Here is a 25032-nt window from a genome sequence, read left to right as displayed (position 1 = left end):
CGGAGACTGTGAGCCAGGCCTTCTCATCCACATCAGTACCTGACCTCACAAATGCGCTTCTGGAAGAATGGTCAAGCATTCCCATAGACACCTCCTAAACCTTGTGGACAGCCTTCCCAGAAGAGTTGAAGCTGTTATAGCTGCAAAGGGTGGGCCAAACCAATATTGAACCCCTTGGACTAAGACTGGGATACCATTAAAAGTTTGTGCGTGTGTAAAGGCGGGTGTCCCAATACTTTATATTACCAAAAGTATCTGTAGGCTGCTGCATGGGGAAGAGGACTTTGTGCTTTCATTGGGATTTCAAACAAAGACAAATTTATTTTTTATTTAAATTTTACAGTATCAAGTACTAAGCAAAACTACAATAGTAATCAATCAAAATCAACACAAAATCGCCTCACGTATTGGAATTGTTTGCACAATCAGGCTGCTGAATGACTTCTTTTTTTTCTTCTTGGCTATTAGCACAATGCTTCCCTATCCTCGAGCATCAATTACATTCAGTTCTGATTCCCTCTCCAACTTCACTGTGGAGAGCCCATGTATCTGAAAACAGAGAAGCTAAGGTTCTGCTAAAGCAATGCTCTGCATGCTCGAGCAAGCTGTTAATTAGTGAAGCAAAAAGAATTCTATAAAGCAAAGGCAACTCCTAGGGAAAGCTACCAAATAGAATAGGGGAAGAAACAGCTACCCACTATACTTCCATGAATCTGCCAAATAAAACAATGTGCTATCACCCTGAAGGATAACTAAAAGGCACAGAATACAACATTTTCATCAAAGCATATTTAACCCCCCCACAAAAAAAATGGCAGCCTACTAGTCCTTAGATGTGGTGGCTGCGTTATTTTTTTTTTCCGCCTTAACCCACTATCTGCTAGAATGGAAATCACTCACAACATTAACTGTGGAAGAGCAGTATTGTCACCTTTGGAGCTAAGTGTATTGGAACTAATATTTTGTAGAGCAAGGGAAGCAAATACTATAAGTTAAAGTGATACTAAAGTCTCGTTTTTGTTCATTTAAAAATAACAAAAAGTTATTCTTACCTGCTCTGTGTAATGATTTGCACAGAGCAGCCCAGAACCTCCTTTTCTGGGGGCCCTTGCTGGCGCTTCTGGCCCCTCCCGCCAAGTGCCCCCACAGCAAGCAGCTTGCTATGGGGGCACCTGAGGTGAGCCGACGCTCTGTGTGTCCATTCAGACATGGAGTCGTGGCTGGGCCCCACCCCTCTATCTTCTCATTGGCTCACTGACTTTAATTGACAAAGGCAAAGAAAAATGGTGTCCCACGGCTGTCTCAGCCAATGAGGAGGGAGAACAACATTGTACAACAACGCTGGATTGAGATGGGCTCAGGTAAGTATTAGGGGGGCTGAGGGGGGAGCTGTACCCAGAAGATTTTTTTACAATAGAATGCATTAAGATAAAAAAACCTTCTGACTTTAGAACCACTTTAAAAGTTGGGGTTTACATTGTTTAATGCAGCATGAAAACAATTCTGCATTCAAGTAGTATGGTGCTTCCCAAACCGGTCAATTGATTGCACCCAGGACACTTGTCCTTCCAGCCTTACCTGCAGGAGGGGGATGAAGTCTTCTTGCTCTAAATAGCTGCAGCCTGGTTTTGCTAAAAGGTACATGAATTTGGAAGTGTCATCGTGACAGTTCTGTAGCAACCTGCAAATAAATAAAATAAAATGTATCTTTCAGAAGAACGTGCATGCATAAAGTGTATGATACTTGTAACTCACCCAACGTTGGCATTAAACTGTATAGATCAGTGATGGTGAACCTTGACACCCCAGATATTTTGGAACTACATTTCCCATGATGCTCATGCACTCGGCAGTGTAGTTGAGCATCATGGGAAATGTATTTTCAAAACATCTGGGGCGCCAAGGTTCGCCATCACTGGTATAGATTATTGCATTTATTATACAACTTCATATTGCTAATTATTACAATGTGGTAACTGCCAGTAACCAATAATACTGCTGTTATGTAAAAACCTAAGGACACAAAGTAGAAATGCTAAAAGACTGAAGTGACCAGACAGGATGGTATGGGAATTTTATTTACTTCATGTCCTTTTACATAAGGCTGTGCAAAGAGCAAGAGTGAGGTGCAAAATCTATTCATTTGGTAACAGATTTCCATACCTTGCACGTTTTTTCTGTTCTTTACTGCCTTATGGAATCAGCCCCATTGATAACAATGTCTAGGCCTTGTGAAAAGAAGTAAAGGTGTAATTCCTTGATACTTACTTTCTCCACGTTGCAATAAATGAATGCACAGACACAAATCCCGTCCGCTCTCCTCCGGCCGCATTAAACAGTGCTGCTTTCCAGTAGAGCGGACAACCACAAATCTACAGAGAGAAGACAAGACGAGGAGGATTTAGGTCCAATGGGAACAAAATAAAACAAAGGCAAGCTGGTCCGCTAATATGTTACAGAAGCAATATACAGTACATGTACTAAAAAATGGACTTCTAATACCTCAAGTACGGCATTCTTGCTTATTGTGTCTGATGAATGCTCTTGGCTGGTCATAAAATTGTGTGCCAGTCATTCTACCATTCTATGCTTCAGCAGGATTTATCACCTAATTCATGTGAAAGCTCCTTGCATGGACTTAATTACATAACAGAAATGGTGTGCAGTCAGGTTCAATATAGAGGCAAATGTCTTTAAGAGAAGAATAAACATCCTCCCTGTTATTGATAACTACAGGTGACAGCATTTTTTTTTAAGTGAAACTGCTGTAGACCTAAAATACCATTGATGTAATTATTTAAACTATCATTGCATGCATTTTTAAACACAGATAGCATAGGTATCTGAAGCTATCAGAATATTGGCCCCCTGTAATACTCCTGTTGGTTTGCATAGCATTGTCAGTCTAACATTCTTACAGGAGAAGAGAGAAGAATGAACTCCTCCACGAACCAAGTTGGGTTGTGTAAAAGAATATGTCCACATTTTTGTAGGCCATACTTATCTCGTGGGTCACAGGACTACAATTACATTTGTCCCCCTGTGACCCAGAGTCAGCTTATAGTGGGCTATTGTCTGCTATCAGCTGATGGGGCAGACCTGCCCCAGGCTTGGACAATATTGTCACCCTACACCTTTTCCCCTTCCTTCAGGGCTAGCAGACTGTCAAACTGTGTAAAGCAGTGGTCATCACCCCTGTCCCAGGGCCTACTAACAGCCCAGGTTTGCAAGATAACTGAAATACATCACAGGTGATATCATTTGCTGCTCAGCGATTGCAGTATTCTAGTCGGCATCTCCCCAAGGTAATACATAAAACCTGGCCTGTTAGTGGGCCCTGAGGACAGGGTTGATGGCCACTGGTATAAAGTAATGATTTGTTTTACCTTGGCAATCTTCCCCATTTCATAAATATCTGCCTTTTCATCGTCCATACTGGCAAAAATTGCTTCAGTCTTGGTGATGATGTCATCATGGTTGTTGCTGGGGTTGGGCAGTCCTCTGGGGAAGTAGAATCGTGGAATGTTTACAGACAGGGAAGGGATGACTGTTACTTTGTTGACAGGTGGAGGGGAGGCAGGTCGTGTAATTACTGGGGGGACGGGGGCGGGAGGAGGGGTCCCTGGTTTCTTCTCCTGCTTGTTCTGAACCTGCAAGATTATAAAAAATGGAAATACGCCATTAGATGAACTAGCAACATTCATATAAATGCAAGTCAAAGAAATCTTCTATTAGGCAGAAAGTACAACTTTTTCTCTCCTGCACAGCAAGAGAACAGTTTATTGTTCAAATAACATACAACTAGAATGAATCTGTAACAGAAAATCTCAACCTGCCGCTATTTACCTTACCTCTGGCCAGATGGTGGAATGTGTACTCTTGTAAATCCCAGGATATATATAGGATGATGCTACATATAACCAAGCTAGGTTTTTACACTAAAACATGAATATTTGTATCAACAGGATGGTCAATGTTGCAGCCACAGGACAAGGTTGGTGGGTGTATTTTAGCTTTAGAGTTCCAAGCACATCTGGTGCAGGGTTTAAAATGTTCACCCGCCCAAACCATGGATGGCCCATAAACATACAGATATTCATTAAAGTAGAGGTATAGGCAAAACACTTTTTACATTTTGTAGAGGGAGGGATATAACCTCTGTCAGATTTTTTTTTCCCGCCATCAGTGCCTCATGGCAGAGATTCCCCTTCACTCCCTGGCCCATAGCCAAACGGGAAATCCCTGCAAATTAATGGAGTTCCTTAGGGAACCCTAGGTCACTGGAACTAGTGTCCCCATTGGAAGATTTCTCCTTTATTACTTTTCCAGGGACAACCCAATATGTGGGATTTTCTTTTACTTTCAATGATGAGATTTCTCTTCCAACATGAAGGAAAACTACTTAGACCACATAGGTCAAAAACAGGGCCCGCAGGCCGAATCCGGCCCACCAGGCCTTATCATGTGGCCTTCACACCAAGGTTTGTGGCCAGCGTGGCAGAAAACCATTCTACCACCTCCAGCTCTCACCCCCTGCTCCCTGTTGTCACTTGTAAACACAGAAGGCTTCCAGATCTAACACATCCAGGCATACACTCATGGCGGGTCACAGTGGGGGGAGAGAGAGAGAGTGATCTCCCCTGCAAGGATCGCTGCCTACACAAAGAGGTACTAGAGCCAGGTAGGAGAGGGAGATGTGAGGAAGCTTTGGGGGGGGGGGGGTAGTTGGGGTAGTACACCCTGCACTTGGTATGTAGCACACCCCTAAACCCTGCACATAAAGCACTCCTGCGCTCCTGAACCCTGCATGTAGCAAACCCCTGACACAAGTGGCCCTTTCAAGAGCAAATATACTGCTGATGCAGCCCGCAATAAAATTGAGTTTGACACCCGTCTTAGACAGTAGTCATCACAACAAGTGTCCCCAATGAAAAACTTCCCCTTTATTCCTTAACCAACTCAAAGTTATGGATTTCACATCACTTTCAGTACCAGCATCAATTGTTACCAGGACAACTATAGAGTGGTAAATATCCCAGGGGAACAACTCTGCAATAAAAATCCAACATGTTCTACCCTTACCCTATACAAGTTTTAGGAAATATTTTGGCTTTAAATACACATGAAATAATGGAAGCTTGAAACAAATAGAAAATGTATTTGTATACAATTAAATATATTTTTAAAATAGGATGGCCTCTACGCAGATATCTGGAGGCCATGTCTTTCTTGCAGCATATAACTTTAAAAAAAATTAAAAACATATCCAATGACAAGGCCTGGTCGATACACATTTCAGAAAATGTGGTACAAAGCAGTACATAGCCATCTAGAATGTCAGCATGCATTGAAAATACAAAATGACTGCAGGATGACATTTAACAGTCTTACTATTGAGATTTATGGCTAAGGGGTAAAGTAATTATCAACAAACTATTATAGACTAACTACAGTTAAAATATTTCTCATCTTTTACATGCAGTAAGTGAACCGTATTAGCATATGGTGAAAACCCCAAGAGAACAGATACTGCATATTTTTATGCACTCCTAAACACAAATGACCCGAGGCAACCTTGGAAGCAATACAAAATCTAACACCACATAGATCACGGAAATTGAAATAAAGTACATGGAGGACAAATGTGAGTTCAAGTGTGTTTGAGTTTCTAAAACAGAAACAGACCTGAAATAGTCAGAAGATCCAACCAACAAATCACTGTTCTTCAGAACACTTGTAGTATAAACATGCAGGCTTGTACTATAGATAGTGCATGCTTATGTTTCCACCTCTTCTTAAGTGATGGTGACGGGTCGTTTTTGAGTGCCCAGGAAACTTGGAAAACTGTGAAAAAATTTAAATATATACTTTTTTCTTTTGGCTGTAATGTCAAATGTCTCTCTTTACTATGTTTGTTTAAAGATACAAAAAATTTTTTTTTCCCCCCAGTGGTAGTTTTAGTGCACGTGACCCCAGAGGCTACATACTGTCAGGAAAGAGTGCATTTCTGCACACAGGAGTTGCAGGCTGACAGATGAAACCACAAATGCAAGTAGTTACGTGCTTACAGCGATGGATAAGTGGCCCTGGACACAGACTAATCCATCCTTGTTTGCATGTAAGCGCTTTAATATGCAATTACAACCATAGTGTCAGTCTGCTTGTCATTGATTTGTACAGGTTGCTGTCCATGGCTGTATGCAAACACCTGTAACTCCTGGGAGCAGAAATACAAATCTGTCTTGACAGTGTATGGCCCTCTGTGCCCGTGTGAACGAGCCCTTAAGATGAATCTGACCTCAAAAAGTGAAGATCTAGAAATGTTGTTGTGTCAAAGCAGTCCCCTGAAAATGTACCATTTATCTGCAATTTCTCCTAAGAACAGCAGTGAACTTCCATGTATAAGTGTGCCTAGGGCACTCCTGTGCCCACATATTTCTAGCTGTATAGCTGCAGTGTGACCCTAAAACTCTGCTACCTCTGTCTGCTAGTCTCGAGAGATTTGGTGCGAGAACTGGTTTAGTTGCTACTGTGCTGTTCACCGTTCTCCTTGCTAAAGAAAAAAAGAAGAACAGGGTGGGACTTTAAATGAAACATGCAGTCACCAGTAGGGGGCCAAAAAAATTGTATATTTAATGTGGATCATATTGAAAATTCATACAGTAAAATACATGATAAAACAGTAAAATTAAGCTATATACACATAGGAACATGAATTACATGACTGTGTGTAGAGGCTTATGCTACACCAACTGAGAAACTTCCTATTTGCTTGAAATTACTGATAACCATACAGATATCCATTTTGCTAAAGGCCCTGATGTGAGGAAGCAAACCCTGCCTCTGCAGAACAAGGCACAGGTTACTATTTGGAACAGATCAGCTGCATGAAGACCACAGGCTATGCTGGTGACTAGCCTATTACCCTCTGCCTGCCTTTCTTAAAACAGATTCCAGAGTTCAGATCCTATTTAAACTAACCAGTTTTACGGAAAAATAAAAATAAAAGCCTGATGCTTAATGAACAGAGCATCCACAACTACTCTCATGCTAAGTTACTAAAAATTTGGGAACCATCGCTGTCATATGCCTTTCCTACCCTCCCAACCAGCTTGGGCCACCTGTGACTGACAATCCTGATGCTGCCAAACCCTTACCTTCGCCCCCAGCTCTTGGCCTCTATCCTTCTGGTCTCCCTTTCTTCCCTAGACTCTTCTATCCCTTCACTAGCTTCTTATCGGTAGGTGAGAGAGCGCTTTTCCTCTAGCTTTACTTTTCTGTCCAACCTTTTTTCTGGTTTCTGCTCCTTTTATACTATTCAGTTCAGTCTAGGCTGTATATTGCACCACCTTTTGGATACTGGTGGGCCAAGGGGGTGACCCGTAGTTGTGGGGAACCTCCTTTAGGGACCCCTTGGCCCTTATGGTTTCATGAACACTTCTGTTTACTGCTGTTGAGTTAACACTCATCTTTTCTGATTATGTATCGCCTTATTTTTGCTCTCCTAGTGAGCGAACTTCTGTTACAACCTCAATGCAAGCCCCTGCTTGGGCAAAATGTTTGCATGTTAACCACTTGTTAAAACCAAATAAAAACGAATGAAACTGAAAAATAATTAAAATATATCTGTGATTAGTCCTGTTTATAACAATGATATAATTATATTATGCAACAGAGAGAGGCCCAATGAAGACCTGAATGCAAGGGCATGAGTAGAGAGGGAGTAAAGGGTCACCTGCAGAGCAGAGGTGTGCTTGATGTGGTATTGGATATCATCAAGAAAATAATCGAAAGAAGCATGCCGAAGAAGGTCTGCACTGAACTATTACTGTAACTTGCCACTAGTGGAGGAACTGATAGAGAGAAGCAGAATTTAAGGACTTGGATCAGTCATGCAAGTTATCCAAGTTTAGGATAGACTGAAGTAGTGCCAGCTTGATCTTTGGTCATCCGTGCAGAAGGATGTCACAGTAATCAAGCCAGTCCATGGTGAGGGCATGCACTAGCATTTTAGTTATGTCAAACATGAGGCTGGAATCTATGTGGGTAAAGAATATTAAAATGAAAACATTGCAAGGTAGATAGTGAGTGAATGCATTGCTAAAAGCAAAATGAAATCCCCCCTCCCTCTTCACCTTCCAAGCAATGAGTTTAGGAAGCTGGGGTGATCAACATCTTAATACCTATAATTTCCGTCAGGGAGGCAGAATAACAGAATAAAAACAACTTCCGTTTAATAGCCACCTTAAGCCTGGTACACACTGCACTTTTTGTTCCTCATTTATTACTAAGGGCTGAACAAAAAAAAAAAAACAGCTAGATTGCTATACCAACACGGGTGCCGTCGGTGTTAGACCAGCTTATTTTGGACAGAGCTGTAAAACACGGAGTCAGTCAGTTCCTGCTAAACCAGGTGATTTTCGACCAGTGTGTGCCCAGCTTCAAATTAAAGGAAACTATGATTAGGGATACAGGACAAATTGAGAACTCCTCCAGTGAGGCTGATAAAGAAAGTCATAACTTGGCTCTAGAAAGAAAGTGAGGCAGCACTGTCTAGAGCAAAAAGCAGGTCACCCAACCTTTCACAGGGGCAATTATATTGCCAAACCTTTCCAGAATTTATGACCCCAGAGCACTAAGGTAGTCGAAGTTCTGCAAGGCACTGGAATGAACAGCTCCACTTGATGGTGACCCTTGAACACATAACAATTTGCATCTACACAAGGTTTGCAAATGACAGAATTCTCAGCATTGCTCAAACTGCAAGAAACCAGGAAACAGACCTTCTTTAAAGTCTTACCATACCCAGGACCCTGCATTCACTATATCTGTTCTCCCACAGTACACAGAACATGGAAATGCAATTATTTTAGTAAATATAAACAGCTAAATACATTTTCTCATCAGCAGTATATATTTATATCAATTCCTGGTGAAGCTTGTAGAAGGAGTTTTCATACTGCACTGAGCTGTCCTATGAGGCTCCTGACCCTCTGTCTGGACAGTGAAGATTGGCCCTGTGCTGATCACATACACTTTCCCAAGAAACAAAAAAAAAACAAACAAACAAAAAAAAGACCTCTCTAGCGATACACCCCAAACTGAGCATGTGCAGCCTGACTCCAAAGGCTCTGTCTTATCCAGACTTGTCCAGAGGGGCAGTGCAGGGAGGGGAGGATCTGTGCATACATAAGCAAGCAGTCTTTTCAAACAATGCAGAGGATTAACCTCTTAGGTTCCACAATGAGTATAACAAGCATGCATTATTGCATATACAAACTGATTTTACTGTTGAAGGTTTAGTAACACTTTAAATAGCGGCTCTTGAATGTGTCACAGTGGAGATGCTAGGAAACAACAGGATGGACACAAGAATCAGTACTGGTAAAGGAGAGTGCAAAACAATGCAGTTGTGTTAAGGGGAGTGGAAAGCATGCTGGGGGGGGGGGGGGGGGCAGGAGAAAGCAACTGGGATGAGAGAAGGGAGAAGAGGGGAGTTGGAGGAGAAGGAGGGGCATTGGATAGGACCCCATTCCACCCAGTGCTTTTTTTTCCTATGTTGTGAGAGGACAGTCCAAACATTTGAATTGACTCCCTAATGCAATAAAATACACCCAAAAAAGCACATGCACGTTTGTTTTTTTGTTTTTAAGCACCTTTCCAGCCAGATGGTGGAGTTCCAGACTCCTTTCCACATCAACCAGATTATGTAAGAAGTAAAGTCCTTTAGATTTTACACTCAGTAGAATACCCTTTTCAGCAGGGACCATTTCAGTAAGAGCCAATGTTTTGAGTAGTACACTGTGAACAGAACCAATCGGAACTAGTGATTATGACATATGGAGATGAGGAGGCGTGGCTGAGAGATTCCATTTATGGACAAAAAAGTCGCTTCGGTCAAAAACGAACATCGATTTGACCCACTAATGATTAGAAAAACAAACATTGTTAGGAACTTCTTTTCCCATGAATTTTCATTAGAAATTTTACCCATCTATGGCCAGCTTTACTGTAAGCCCTTGTACACACGGTCAGAGATTCCGACAACCAAATCCGTCGGATTAATTCCGGAAGAGGTCCTGAAGTGATGTTGCATACACACGGTCGGACTAAGTTGTCGGAAAATCCGATTATACATAACGTGATGACGTTATTTCGTTACGACGGGACTACGTTCAGGCTAGTAGCTTTGGTCTAGGAATTTGATCTGAGCATGCGTGGCACTTTGTCCGTCGGAGTAGGCTACACATGATCGGAGTATGTCCGATAGGAGCATTTTGTGGGAATTACCGGCAAGTTAGAAAACTTGGTCCATCGGAATCTCCGACCGTGTGTACAAGGGCTAAGTAGCATGTTTAGAAAGTGGTGATAAGTCACATATACGATGGAGATGTGCAAAGGTTGGAAACTGGATGGCTACAAGTGTAGACTGGAACCACAGTGACAGTATGAACTGCAAGGCGCTAGGCTAGGACTATCCTAGTGGTGCAGCTTTCCATGGCACATTTGAAACGTTGGAAAAAATATTGAAACATGCTGAAAGTCCGCTACATGAAGCCCATTTCCACAGTGTTACCCTACTTTCTTTTCATAAAATGTTGCAGCTGCTGAAAAACACTGTGCTGCCATGACCTACATAGGTGTAGGTCTAAGAATGGTTATTCCGATCTCCTACTACTAACCTACAACCCATACATTTGCACAGTGCCCACTAACAGCTTTGAATGACACTGGAAACAGCTGTGTGTCAATGGAAAAGCTGGAGCAGTTAATGTCTTTCGCCATACGGAACCCCACACCAGTACTGGATACATAGCGAGGTGATGAGGGTCAGGGAGTTCCAAGAAATGTCCCACCTCATACAAGCAGTTTTAGGAAAGCAGTGAGTACATGATCATGGGGGGGGGGGCGATATTGTGAGTGGATGAGCAATCTGCAAAAGCAACATATATAGGCCACTGTGTAGACAACAAATTATTCTGCACATGCTGCTTACTCACTATGTGGGGGGCTATTGTAGCCATTACATAAAGCAAATCTTTAAAATAATACTTATTCAACTAGTCAGCTTAACAGGAATATTAGTCATCCCTACAGCTAACTAGATTATTTTTATTTAGACCCTCCGCCCTTCAAAAATGCTTGATCCCTTGCTTCCTGGGTTGTAAAAGTGCACATAAGATATTTCTTGATTAGTTTATCTTAATTATTGGCTTAATTCTGTTCAAAATTCTGTTGACTGCCTAACTACAAACTATGATTTTTGGACATCCATCTACTGATAAGACCAAGCCTTTGGAGTCATTCTGCACATGCTCAGTTTGGTGTGAATTGCTCGTTTTTTTGGAAGGTGCAAGATCAGCAGAGGGGCGATCAGCACTGTCCAGATAAAGGGTCAAGGGTCCTGCAGCCTCATAGGACTGTCAGAGTAGAATGAAAACACCTTCTATAAGCTTTAACCAGACACTGATAGAAGTCACAAGACTGCAAAATACTGCTGATGAGAAAGGGTATTTTGCTGTTTATATTTACTAAAAGAATTGCATTTCCATGTTCTGTGTACAGCAGGAGACCAGATATAGTAAATGCAGGATCCTGGGTTTATAAACACTTTAAGTGGAGAGAGGGCTCAGTAATGCCCTCTAGAGCAGTAGTCATCAACCCTGTCCTCAGGGCCCACTAACAGGCCAGGTTTGCAAGATAACTGAAATACATCACAGGTAATATAATTTGCTGCTCAGCGATTGCAGTATTCTAGTCTGCATCTCCCCAAGGTAATACATAAAACCTGGCCTGTTAGTGGGCCCGAGGACAGGGTTGATGACCACTGCTCTAGAGGTTTCACAAAAAAGCTGGTGTAATTGAAGCTCTGGAGCTCTCCGCTTTTAATCAAAATAACAAACATTTGCAGAAAGCCATTCTGAAGCCCAGTGACTCTGATGCACTGAACCGGACTTATGCTACATTGAATTGGACAAACCAGGCAAAACCTTTTAAATTACTCTTCATTCTTGTGATCATTTATTTTACTGTAGCCTCTTGTCTAGTTTTTGTAAAACCTTTTTCTGTAAATATTTGGTTTGCATGGTTTTTCTGACCCGCCATTAAAGAGAGAGTCCACCTATAAAAAAATTATTAAAAGCCAGCAGCTACAAATACTGCAGTTGCTGATTTTTAATAAATGGACACTTACCTGTCCCAGGGTCCAGTGATGTCGGCACCCGAAGCTGATCAATCGCTCGGCTGCTGCCGCCACCCTTCTCAATGAGGGAATCAGGAAGTGAAATCATTGCTGCTTCACTTCCCGGTTCCCTAGCGCAAATGGGCATTGTAAGTGGTCCCCACTATCTCCTGGGACCTGTGTGTTTCCCAGGAGACAGCGGGGGTGCGGGAAGGGGCGTGACTCCCGCGGGAGTCTATTCCCGGAAATGGGTGCAGATACCTGTATTATACAGGTATCTGCACCCCCTCCCCCGTGAAACGTGCCAATTGTGGGACCGGGGGGGGGGGGGAGGAATCGAATGAGCAGAAGTTCCACTTTTCGGTGGAACTCCGCTTAAGCTTTATCTCTATAGTCCTAAACTAGAATGTAAAGCCCATCTCTGGGCAAAGATTTTTTTTTTTCCCTATGCAGTGAAGCTGTGCCCAAACTTAATTTTTGTCTAGGGCAGGGGTCACCAAATTTTCTAAACAAAGGGCCAGTTTATGGTCCTTCAGACTTTAGGGGAGTCGGACTGGGGCGATTAGCAGTAGAAAATGTCTTGGTGTCCAGTGGGAGTAAACAATTCCATATTGTTGAAGGAATTGTGCCCCATGGTTGGTGTCAAAGGAAGAAATTGTGCCCCATCATTAGTGTCAGTTGGAGGAATTGTGCCCCATTGTTGGGGGTCAGTGGTTGGAATAGTGTCCCAAGGGCCGGATAAAGGTAAGCAAAGGGCCACATCCAGCCCCAGGGCTGTAGTTTGGTGACCACTGGTCTAGGGGACGAAAAGGGAAAGTTACTTACCTAATACTCCGATCCTCCCAGCACAAGACTGGTCCGACACTCCAGCGGTCTTGAGTTCTGGATTGTTCCCCACATGCATCCCAGAGTAGGCTCCATAGACCATGAACAGCCCTCTGCTGGACCGTTGGAGGGGGGGGGGGGGGGGTTGTATTCAGGTGAGTATAAGCACTCAATCATTGACAGATCAATGCATACATTTGAAGTGGGACAAAGAGCGATGGGGTGTAGATTCAAGTTCTCTAGTCCAGTAGGCAGGGCTGACCATGCTTTTTATGATTTTAGTCCAGCAAAGGCATGGTGTTAGCCAAAACAGGAAATTCTGGCAAATCAACAGGTATTTTTCTGTACTTGCAATGGTTTCAAAGGGAAAAAAATTATTTGGAAGTATTTATATCAGTGATGTTCACCATAAGATGGTTTTGCCCTGACATATACTGTAATGCCGCGTACACACGACCGGACTTTGAGGGACTAGGTCCGACGGTCTTTCGGCGGAGTTCCGACGGACTTTATGAATGAACGGATTTGGCCACACACAATCACACCAAAGTCCCACGGATTCATATGTGATGACGTACGACTGGACTAGAATAAGGAAGTTCATAGCCAGTAGCCAATAGCTGCCCTAGCGTCGGTTTTTGTCCGTCGGACTAGCATACACACAAACGGATTTCTCGGTCCGGCGGAAAAAATTTAAAACATGTTCTATTTCTAAAGTCCACCGGATTTTTGGCAAGCAAAGGTCCGATGGAGCCCACACAAGATCGAATTGTCTGACGGACTCGTTCCATCGGACCTGTGCTGTCAAAAAGTCTGGTCGTGTGTACACGGCATAAGTCAGTGTTTCTCAACCTTTCTTCTGTCAAGGCACCTTTTAAAAAAACAAAAACAAACACGTAATGCCCTGTACACACAGTAGGACGTTCCAACGGAAAATGTGCTATTGGATTGTGTTGTTGGAAATTCCGATCGTGTGTGGGCTCCATCGGACTTTTACCGTCGGAATTTCCGATGCACAGATTGAGCTCTGGATAGAAAAAAATTCTGACAACAAAATCCGATCGTTTAAATTCAGACGCACAAAGTGGCACACATGCTCAGATTAAATCACGAGACAAAAGTTATTGGCTACTGGCCTCTTTATAGTTCCATGTTTTACCTCACATCGTTCTGAACGATCAGATTTTCTGGCAACTTTGTGCGACCGTGTGTATGCAAGACAAGTTTGGGCCAAAATCGGTCAGAAAAAAATCAGACGGATTTAGTCAGCGGAATGTCCAACCGCGTGTACAGGGCATTGTACTTACCTGCTCTGTCTCAGTGGTTTTGCACAGAGCAGTCTAGATCCTTCTCTTCACAGGTTCCTCATCCGTGCTTCTGGCCCCTCCCTTCTGCCAAGTGCCCCAGAGGAAGCAGTTTGCTTAGGGGGCACCCAAGCTGAGCCACTGCTCTGCGTGTCCATTTAGACACAGAGCCACGGCTTGCCCCCCCCCTTATTAGTTCACTGACTGTGCCTGACAGTAGTGGGAACCAATGGTGCCCCCTGTGTCTCAGCCAATCAGGAGTGAGAGTCCCGGACAGTCGAGTCTCTTGTGCAACATCGCTGGATCGAGATGGGTCTCAGGTAAGTATTGGGGGGGGGGGAGCACACAGATTTTTTTTTTTACCTTCATGCATAGAATGAATATAACATCTTCTGCCTTTGGAATCACTTTAGGGCACCTCATTCCAAAATGAAAAACACGCACATAGGACACCTAACTTTAGAGGCGACTTATTCTTCCAAAGCAAAACACACCTTTGCACACTGGTACTGACTAGTATTACAATGTTTCTCTTCTGCCTAAATTTTTCTCCTTCTCTCATGTGATCCCAGTGCTGACAGAGAGAGGCAGGGGAGGGGAAAAGAAGGATGCTCTGCAAGCGCCCAATGTCCTCCTTATCAAGCGATGACGTCCTCAGTTGTTAGGATGTCAGTGGCTAGAAGGTTGTAAAGGTGCATGATGAAAACCTTTTGCTTTGTGTAACTTAAGGCACCCTGGTGGCTTGTATAACATTTTTGAACAATTTATAGACATTTTGCCAAGGCACCCCTGAAGAAACCTGAAGGCACCCTGGTTGAAAAAGGCTGCTTTCAGTACATAAGTCAGATAGTGAACTGTGGTAAATGCAAAATGATTTACTGTACATACTCCATAAACAACGTGCCCCTACAATGGGATCATCTTTGTATTCTACTCCTAATCATCCTAGAGCAAGGCTCGACAACATTTTATAATCTAGAAGCCAGCAAAAAAGTTAGGTTTAAGTTAGGTTAGGTCAGTTTTTTAAATCAGCTGCCCAGCGCCCAGAACTCCATGTTAGGGCATCGTGCAATAAGAATTGCTCACGCCTGGTGCCAAGCGGAAAAAACAGAGGATTTTAAAATAAAAATGAATAAAAAAAACTTTTTTTCCCAAATAAGTCATTTTTCTTTTTCACTGATGTGCGTTGATGAGGCTGCCCTGATGGGCACTGATAGGCGGCAATGACAGGTGGCACTGATAAGGTGGCACTAAGGCAGAACTCGCACTCATCACAGGACCGCCCACCAAAGGAGGGCACCGATCCACACAAAGAAGCATGTATCCCTCTCCAGCAGACCGCAAAGCTGCAGCCTTATATATCGGCCAGCCCAACCTTAGCCCACTCACCAGTGTGGTGGGCCACATGAGAAATCCAGATCACTGCTGTGATGTAGTCCGGGCACCAGGATGCAATTTCCAGTTGCCATTGGGAACTGGCACCTGGGTTTTGTCGAGCCTAGAGTAACATACTTGAAGTAGTAACTGTAAAACACCACAGTTTGTGTACGTGTCTTGATAGCCAAGTAAAGCTATGCTATCACTAATCTAAATTTAATCAGTGTATGGCCGTTTTCGCCACATGTCGAAAAAAGGTTCTCGATCAGCGGCTGCAGCAGCTAATCTATGTATTCTGACAGCATTGCGTGCTACTGTTGAAAAAGAATGTCCTAGTTGGGAGATTCCTCCTTGTAACTCATTTTTTGTGGATAGAAAAAAATTTTTTTCTCTTTTTCTTTTAGCCTGCTGGTTTCATAGCCAGCTTTAATATCCCTTTTGACACTGGACATGGCCTGGAAAATGGTACCGGAGTAGAATGGCTGCAAACCCAGAACAAGCCCAGGCCTGAGCCATAAACTGGCATGAGTTTGCACTGATAGCTATGTACTTTCAAGAAAGCCTGAAACCGTCCACTGGTCACTATTTTTAGAATCCGTGGCATATGTGTGCACATTCTTCTCCAAGATGGCATGCTAGACTTTCCACCAGCTGTTTACAGATCGCTGTGTACACAAATACAAGCTTATGGCCAAGCTGAATAGCTACATGTGCTTGTTATGCCATTTGAAAGTGTATTTCAAAGACATGATGGCTCTAAATGAACTCAATTTTAGGCACTAAATAAACGGCAGCAGGACCACAGAGCAGATCTATGGCTTGGTGCGATATGGACCATAGGACCACACTGCTAGCAGGAAAGGTGTAATCAGACCATGTAACTGTAAAGGGGAGCAGTACTTTCAGGCTGCATAACAGTATTTGAATGTTTAATGTATGCAAGGTTAAAGTTACAGTATCTCACAAAAGTGAGTACACCCCTCACATTTAAAAAAAAAATATAATTTTATTACATCTTTTCATGTGACAACACTGAAGAAATGACACTACTACGCTACAATGTAAAGTAGTGAGTGTACAGCTTGTATAACAGGCTACATTTGCTGTCCTTTCAAACTAACACACAGCCATTAAAGTCTAAACTGCTGGCAACAAAAGTACACCCCTAAGTCAAAATGTCCAAATTGGGCTTAAAGTGTCAATATTTTGCGTGGCCACTATTATTTTCCACCATTTGGACATGAAGTTCAGCAGAGCTTGCCACTGGAGTCCTCTTCCACTCCTCCATGACAACATCACAAAGCTGATGGAGGTTAGAAACTTTGCACTCCTCCACCTTCCATTTAAAGATGCCCCACAGTTGCACAATAGGGTTTAGGTCTGGAGACATGCTTGGCCAGACCACCACCTTTACCCTCAGCTTCATCAGCAAGGCAGTGGTCGTCTTTGAGGTGTGTTTGGGGTTCTTGTGTTGGAATACTGGTCTGCGGCCCAGTCTTTGAAGGGAGGGAATCATGCTCTGCTTCAGTATGTCAAAGTACATGTTGGCATTCATGGTTCCCTCAATGAATTGTAGCTCCCCGTTGCCGGCAGCACTCATACAAGACACACTTGTCCTTGTACTCCTCACATGGTTGCCATCACACACGCTTGGCACCATCTGAACCAAATAATTTTATCTTGGTCTCATCAGGCCACAGGGCATGGTTCCAGTAATCCATGTCCTTAGTCTGCTTGTCTTCAACAAATGGTTTGCAGGCTCTCTTGTGCATCTTTTGAAGAGGCTTCCTTCTGGGACGACAGCCATCCAGACCAATTTGTTACAGTGTGCAACGTATGGTCTGAGCATTGACAGGCTTACCCCCCACCCCTTCAACCTCTGCAGCAATGCTGGCAGCACTGATACGTCTATTTCCCAAAAACAACCTCGGGATATGACGCTGAGCATGTGCACGCAATTTCTTTGGTCAACCATGACGGAGTCTGTTCTGAGTAGAATCTGTCCTGTTAAACTGCTGTATGGTCTTGGCCACCATGCTGCAACTCAGTTTCAGGGTCTTGCCAATGTTCTTATAGCCTAGGCCATCTTTATGTAGAGTAACAATTCTTTTTTTCTGATCCTCAGAGTTCTTTGCCATAAGGTGTCATGTTGAACTTCCAGTGACCAGTGAGAGAGAGCACATCAAATTTAACACACCTTAGACCTTGTAACACTAATGAATCACATGACACCGGGAGGGAAAATGGCTAATTGGGCCCAATTTGGACATTTTCACTCATGGGTGTGCTTGCTTTTGTTGCCAGTGGTTTAGCCATTAATGGCTGTGTTGAGCGTTATTTTGAGGGGACAGCTAATTTACACTGTTATACAAGCTGTACACTCACTACTTTACATTGTAGCAAAGTGTCATTTCTTCGTGTTGTCACATGAAAAGATATAATAAAATATTTACCAAAAAAATGTAAGGGGTGTACTCACTTTTGTTAGATACTGTAAGTGCACTTTCAGACTATGGGGGAGATTTACAAAACCTGGTGTACACAGAATCCGGGGCAGCTGTACATAGTAACCAATCAGCTTCTAACCTCAATTTGTTTAATCCCTTCACACCGACGTAATGCAAATATGACACCTTTGGCTTAAACGGGTTGTACCGGGGTGATGCTTACAACTGCACGCATCAACCTGGTACCGTTTAGAGTCTGCTTTCTTGTGAGATCAACCAATGTGGCTAAGCAGCTGCTTGGCTATTTGGAACTCCACCGCCCCCCCCCCCCCCCGCTGCCGTCTTCCGTGGCTCCCCCAAGCGACCAACCGTCAGGTCCGCCGGTTGGCCAGAGACCTAACAAAGCTGGAATCTGCTTTGATCGGGTCTCGGATCTAGTAATCCGGAAAGCAATGTCATGACATCCCTTCCAGTTTACTAAAGCATTAAAGATGACAAAATTAAAAACTACAGCATTCAAAACAGCCAAACTTGGTGTTTCAAATGCTTTGAAGTGCAAAGGAGGGATTTTGGGTTTTATAGACCCCAGATCTCGCCATAAAGAGTACCTGTCACTGCCTATTACTATCACAAGGGATGTTTACATGTTGTGATCAGAATTTTTTTTCTAAAAGGGACAACATAAACATTTATTTAAAATGTAAGAAATAAAAATTTAAAGTGCCCTATTCCTCCGTGCTTGTGCACAGAAGCGAACGCATAAGCAAGACAAGATACGCAAAAATGAGGTATCGCCACGATAGTTCAAGCAAGAGCAATAATTCAGGTGCAAGACCTCCTCTGTATCTCTAAACTGGTAACCTGTAGAAATTTTTCAAGCGTCGCCTATGGAGATTTTTAAGTACTGTAGTTTGTCATTCCACTGTGCGCAGTTTTAAAGCAAGACATGTTAGGTGTCTACTTTACATACATTTTTTTTTTTTTTATGAAAGTGTATTTAAAAAGAAAATAATAATAATAATAAAAAAAAAATAAAATGATATTTGAAAGACTGATGTGCAGATACAGCGTGGCATAAAATATTTTAATAATAGATTATTCATCATACTTAAAATGATTTTACAGGTAAGTATAACAAAAATATCCTATTTTCTTTTTCATACATTATGGGACACAGAGTCAGGCTAATATTCATCATCTACTGGGACGTCCCAGAGCAATAGCCTTGAGAGGAGGGAGACACCCTACCAAACAATAGCCATCAGAACTTACATGGCAGCCTGCAGTACACTGCGGCCAAAAATATTAAAAATAAAATAATCCTCGGCTGCTCGAACAGCCACCTGATAAAAGTTTTTGTACGTATGCACTGAAGACCAGGTAGCAGCCTTAAAAATCTGAGCTCCAGATACCCGACAGCGAAAAGCCCATGAGGTTCCTACATCCCTGGTAGAATGAGCGCTCTTCCTAAAGGGAGGAGTTTTTTTTAAGCCGGAATGATCAATTGACAGACCCAATTGGCAATGGAAGCCTTGGAAGCTGCCTGACCCTTCTTGGGTCCTTTCGGTAAAACAAAAAAAGGAGTCTGATCCCCGGCTCTCTGCAGATCTAGAAAAATAAACCTTGACTTCCCGGACAATGTCCAATGAGTGCAGTCATCTCTCTTCTGCTGAGTGAGGCTGAGAGAAAAAAAAAGCAGCAAAACAATGTCCCAATTTAAATGAAAGCCCGACACCACCTTTGGCAAAAAGAATGGAACAGGTCGTAACACGACACTGTCATGGTGAAGGAACAAGTATGGTTCCCTGCACAAAAGGGCCGCCAACTCCGACACCCTTCTAGCCTAGGCGATGGCCATCAGGCTAGCTTGTGTGACAGCAAGTCTAACGGAATTTCCTTGATAGGTTCAAATGATTGTTTCTGTAACACAGACAACACCAAGTCCAAGTGCCAAGGACATATAGGTGACCTAATGGGGGGAAGCAAGCAAGTTACCCCCTGCATAAAGGTTCAGATCAGTGAATGGGGGGCTAAAGGCCTTTGGAAGAATACAGATAGGGCTAAAACTTGACCTCTGATTGTACTCAAAGCCAATTTGATTTCCACAGCCGACTGTAGAGAATTCTCCCAATCACGTATGGATGCCATCTTCTGGCTTCACAGCAAGCAATACAAGTCTTCCAGGCCTTATGATAAATTTTCCTAATGACAGTTTTTCTAGCTTTCACTAGGGTAGACTCTACTGGTCCCGAGATGCTATGGTCCTTCAGCACCCTGGCTTCAATAGCCATGCCGTCAAATTTAGAGAATGTAAACTGAGGTGGAATATAGGACCTTGAGACATTAGATCATGGCTTATCTATTGTCAGTCTCACAATCGCCAGGAACCACAGCCTTCTGGGCCAGGCTGGTAACAACAGAATGACTGGAACCCCCCCCTTTCCGAATCCTGTGCAACAAATGTGGAAGGAGAGGGATCAGAGGGAAAGCATAAACCAGGGAGTACTTGTTCCATGGAACTATCAGAGCATCTTCTCCAATTGCTAGAGGATCCCTTGTTTGGGGCACAAATTGCTGTAGCTTGTTGTTGAACTTGGATGCCAATAGGTCAGCCTCTGGACACCCCCAACACTGGCAAATTTCCTGGAATACGCCTGGGTGTAGAGACCATTCCCCTGGGCAGATTTGCTGGCGGCTGAGATAATCTGCCCTACAGTTCTCTACCCCCGGGATATGGACTGCTGAAATCGGCACATGTCCCTCTGCCCAGGCTAGTATGTGGTTCACCTCCTTCATAGCTAAACAACTCCTGGTACTGCCTTGGTGGTTTACATAGGCCACTGCCGTGGCATTGTTGGACTGAACCCAGATAGGGCAGTCCTGAAGCTCCACCGCTCAGGACCGTAGGGCCAGACGTACTACCCATAAGGACAGGATGTTGATGGGCAGGATCTGTTCTGTCCCTGACCATTTCTCCTGAGCTGTGAGCCCTTTTAGGGTCACTCTCCAGGCTGAGAGACTGACATCTGTAGTCCATACTCTCCAAGTTACCGGGAGAAAGAATTTTCCCTTTCGAAAGGTTCTGATCCCACAACCACCAGTTTAGGCTTATACGTGCCCGGGGAGATAAGCACATTGGATAATCCAGGGCTTGTCCTCTTCTGTTCCAGGCCAACAAGATATCTTGTTGTAAAGGCCTGGAATGGAACTGGGCATAGGGCACTGCCTCGGAGGATACCATACTCCCTAGAAGACTCATACAGAGCCGAATGGAGGGTTGTCTAGTGCCACTTATCTGATGCACCTGAACCTTCAGGGCACAGATCCTTACAGCTGGCAAGAATACTCTTGCTTGAACCGTATCTAGGATCAGACCTAAATACCTTAGACTTTGAGGTGGTTTGAAGGCTGACTTTTCAATATTTATGATCCAGCCTAAGCTTTTCAAATACCGCACTGTGCATATTATGCTCTGTTCTAGAGCTGTAATGAGTGATCTTTGAGCAGGAGGTCATCCAGATACCCAAGCATTAGGATCCTTTGGGCCCTTAAAAGCCCCAGTACTGATGCTAGGACCTGTGAACACAACCGGGGGAACTGTAGCAAGCCTGAAGGGTAGAGCCACAAACTGAAAATGACGTCCTTCTATTACAAAACATAGGAGCCCCTGATGAGGACAAAAGATAGGCATGTATAGATACGCATCTCTTATAATCGATGGAAGCTAGAAAGTCTCCCCTCTGGAGTGAGGCTACTACGGAGTGAGCAGACTCCACCTGAAATGACTATCAGTAGATACTTGTTCAGGGATCTTAGGCCCAAAATGGGCCTTGTGCCCCATTTGGTTTCTGAACCATAAACAGGTTTGAGTAAAACCCTGCAATCACTACTTGATGCACTAAATGATGTAGTGCCTTAAGCAATAAGTTTCTTTTTGGAGGATCCGAGGGAACGTCTGGGGGGGATCACCCAGCATCTTCAGCTTGTAACAGCGAGGTTTAATTGAGGTGACCCACTCGTCCTGAATTATTGTTCTCCAAAAGTCTGCAAAGGGCGGCAGCCTTCCTCCCACTCAACGGAGTGGGGGCGTCCCCTCAAAATGAGGGCTTGGTGCTGGGTTTAGAAGAATTTGGGACCCAGGGCTTCTTTTGGCCCTGGGGCTTGCCCAAGGCCCTAGCGCCCTGTTGGTAGCCAAACCACCTTGATGCTGAGACACTGATGGAAGCAGTCCCTGAGGTTTTAAATGAGGGACGTCTGGTGCTTTTCTTCACAGGAAGTAGAGAACTCTTCCTTCCAGAAATCTTTTGGATATATTTGTCCATGTGATCACCAAATAAAAGTTCCACATGATACCTGCCAATAACTTTTTACAAGAAAGCTCAGCTGACCAGTTTTTAAGCCACAAGAGTCTGTGCATATGTACAGACGAGAGAGCCAAACAAGAAACCTGCTGGATTGAATCATTTAAGGCGTCAATAACAAAACACAGAACTGGAGAAATATCTGTCTTACATTCAGGCAGATCATCCTCCTGGTTAGACCTATCAGGCCATTTGACCCAATCCTTTACTGACCTGCAGTTACCAATTGCTGCAACAGCTGGCTAAATAGCTTAACTGGCCAAAGAAAAGGAAGCCTTTAAGAATGGCTCCTATTTCTTATATGAATGAATATTAGCCTGACTCTGTGTTCCATGATGTATGAAAAAGAAAATATATGTAATGTTTGGGGGTTCCAAGTAATTTTTTTCTAGCAAAGAATATGGATTTTAAGGCTTAATGTACACAGGACGTTTTACAACCTCTCCTGAACAATTTAACTTGCCAGATAATAAACGTTTAAAAACATCAGTTTTGCCACGTTTAGTCACATTCTCCCCCCCCCTGCCCCATCTCCACAAGGAGATTGTAGGGAGGGTATTTGTGTTGGGTGCGAATTTGGGGGGGGGGGGGGGGGGGGGGGCAACAGGGGGTAGGAGTTCTAGATGCTGAGTATTCTGTTTTAATGCTTTTTTTTTTACTGGCTTGAGGGTAAGAGTTAGTTTAATTGAGTAAATTGGTGTTGTTTTAATACTACACTATGGGAGGCATTTATGGTTCCTCCTAACATGCTGATGAGCGCATCCATTGGCTCCTTAAAGGGACCAACACACCAGGTTTCAACAAGTTCATTTAGGTGGATTAGGAGAACGCTTTGATTTGAGGATTTTTGATAAGGCGTTTTTGAATATTTATTAGGCTGGGTTCACACTGCTGCGGCTACGAGAACCGGATGTGATTCGCACCGCACTGCAGTGCAAATCACATCCGATCTCTGTGCGATGCGAGTTCAGCCATACAGATAGTATGGCTGAATTCGCATCGCACCCGCCCCAAACTCGCACAGGACCCTTTTTTTGGTCCGCAGCAGAATCGGATCGCATGGGTGTTCACACCATGCGATCCGATTCCTGTCCGAGTTTGCAGATCGCACTGCGATATGCGAACTGATCTGGGGGTGTCATTAACGTTTCATTGACACTCCCAGCAGTTCGCATAGGGCAGTGTGAACTGCCGCCGGGAGGCATGCGATGCGGGAACCCGCCGCGGATTCACGGCGTTCCCGCATCGCTGCAGTGTGAACCCAGCCTTAAGGTGAGAGTTCTGTGAGCACGTAGGTGGTAGCACACGATCACATGTGGATTCGCTCATATGAAGGAAGTGGACAATTTCTATATAACACGGTTGAAGATTATGGATTTGTCACTTATTATATACATCCATCTTTTATTTTTTTTGGCTATGGACTTTTATCATGTTATTTTGTACAGATACACATACAAGTTTGACTACTTTAGTTAATCAGTACAAATAAGATATTTGTATGACACATTTATAGGCTGCGCAACTCCATTTACATTACTTGGAAACATTTTTTGTGTACCATTCAATTTTTGACTTAGACCTGTTCTGAACCAGTATTTAATAAAGCAGCCAGAACTTTTTATACACCAATGTTCAGAGACTCTGTGCCAAGGATTCTCTATGATTCTGCAAGTTATTGTGTTACATTATCTATTTTAGCAGGGACGGACCATTGCGGCTTACCAGGCAAATACAGCTTTCACAGCTGCACATAGACACAGCAAAATATATCCAGTACCTCTGCCCAGTGCCACATTCCACCTACAAATAGCAGTTCTATCAACATTACTTTCCATCTTCTACACCTATTTTTACCAGCAGCAAGCAATGTCGATCAGTTTGTCCAAAGACAAACTATTGCTGCCAGTTACTGCAGTTTACGTACAACTTTCTTCCCATGCATCCAAGGTTAATATTTTATATTTGCACCCAACCTGTGCAGTCTACACAAAAATTTAAAGATGGTGTTGTACTCTTCCAAACGATCTTCTATAATGGAATCACATAATGGCCTAATAAAAAAAGAAGAAATACTGTGTGAACTGGTTTAGAAGCTGTGCAACATACGGCACACAAGTCCGTAATAGAGGAAAGCAAAAAGTGAATTTGCTCACCATAGCAACTCAGATTGAAATGGTTCTTCCCTAGTTACCTAGCAAAAGTGTGCCTGTTAGTTGAACAGGCTGAACACATAAGGGTGCATCATTGCAGAAAACACAGAAGTATGTATTGGTAAAGTGTTGGGGAGCATTAAGGCATGCGTCAGTGCAATGCAGGCAATGTTGTAGTGATGATTGAAATGGGCCATGGGGGTCAGGCACAGCGGTGATAGTGGGGTTGGCATTGGATGCATCTGGGTTAGCATGAGGACGCAGTGTTGGAAAGGCTTTAGGCATTTTGGGTAAGGTAGTAAGCAGGGAGGTGAAAGGAAAGTGTTGAAGGGGTGGGTGGGTGCTGGCGCAGTGGTGATGAGGGATGTGATTGCAGTCATGAGT

The 25032-nt window shown here is 43.5% G+C and overlaps 1 protein-coding gene across 5 annotated transcripts in view; it reads right to left on the bottom strand.

Moving 5' to 3' along the window:
* Window positions 1-25032, bottom strand: part of PPP2R3A (protein phosphatase 2 regulatory subunit B''alpha) — a 295427-nt gene that overhangs the window by 30078 nt on the left and 240317 nt on the right. For all 5 annotated transcript variants that reach the window (XM_077488675.1, XM_077488677.1, XM_077488678.1 and 2 more), the window contains 3 exons: window positions 3387-3650; window positions 2269-2372; window positions 1579-1681 (listed from right to left, as the gene is read on the bottom strand). In XM_077488675.1, the coding sequence (XP_077344801.1) occupies window positions 1579-1681; window positions 2269-2372; window positions 3387-3650 (471 nt within the window). The remainder of the gene's footprint in view (window positions 1-1578; window positions 1682-2268; window positions 2373-3386; window positions 3651-25032) is intronic.

This window comes from Lithobates pipiens, unplaced genomic scaffold (genome assembly GCF_037356315.1).
Source record: "Lithobates pipiens isolate NorthernLeopardFrog02 unplaced genomic scaffold, aLitPip1_a1.2 Scaffold_18, whole genome shotgun sequence".
Lineage (NCBI taxonomy): Eukaryota > Metazoa > Chordata > Amphibia > Anura > Ranidae > Lithobates > Lithobates pipiens.
This window is presented reverse-complemented; position numbering and strand designations above follow the sequence as displayed.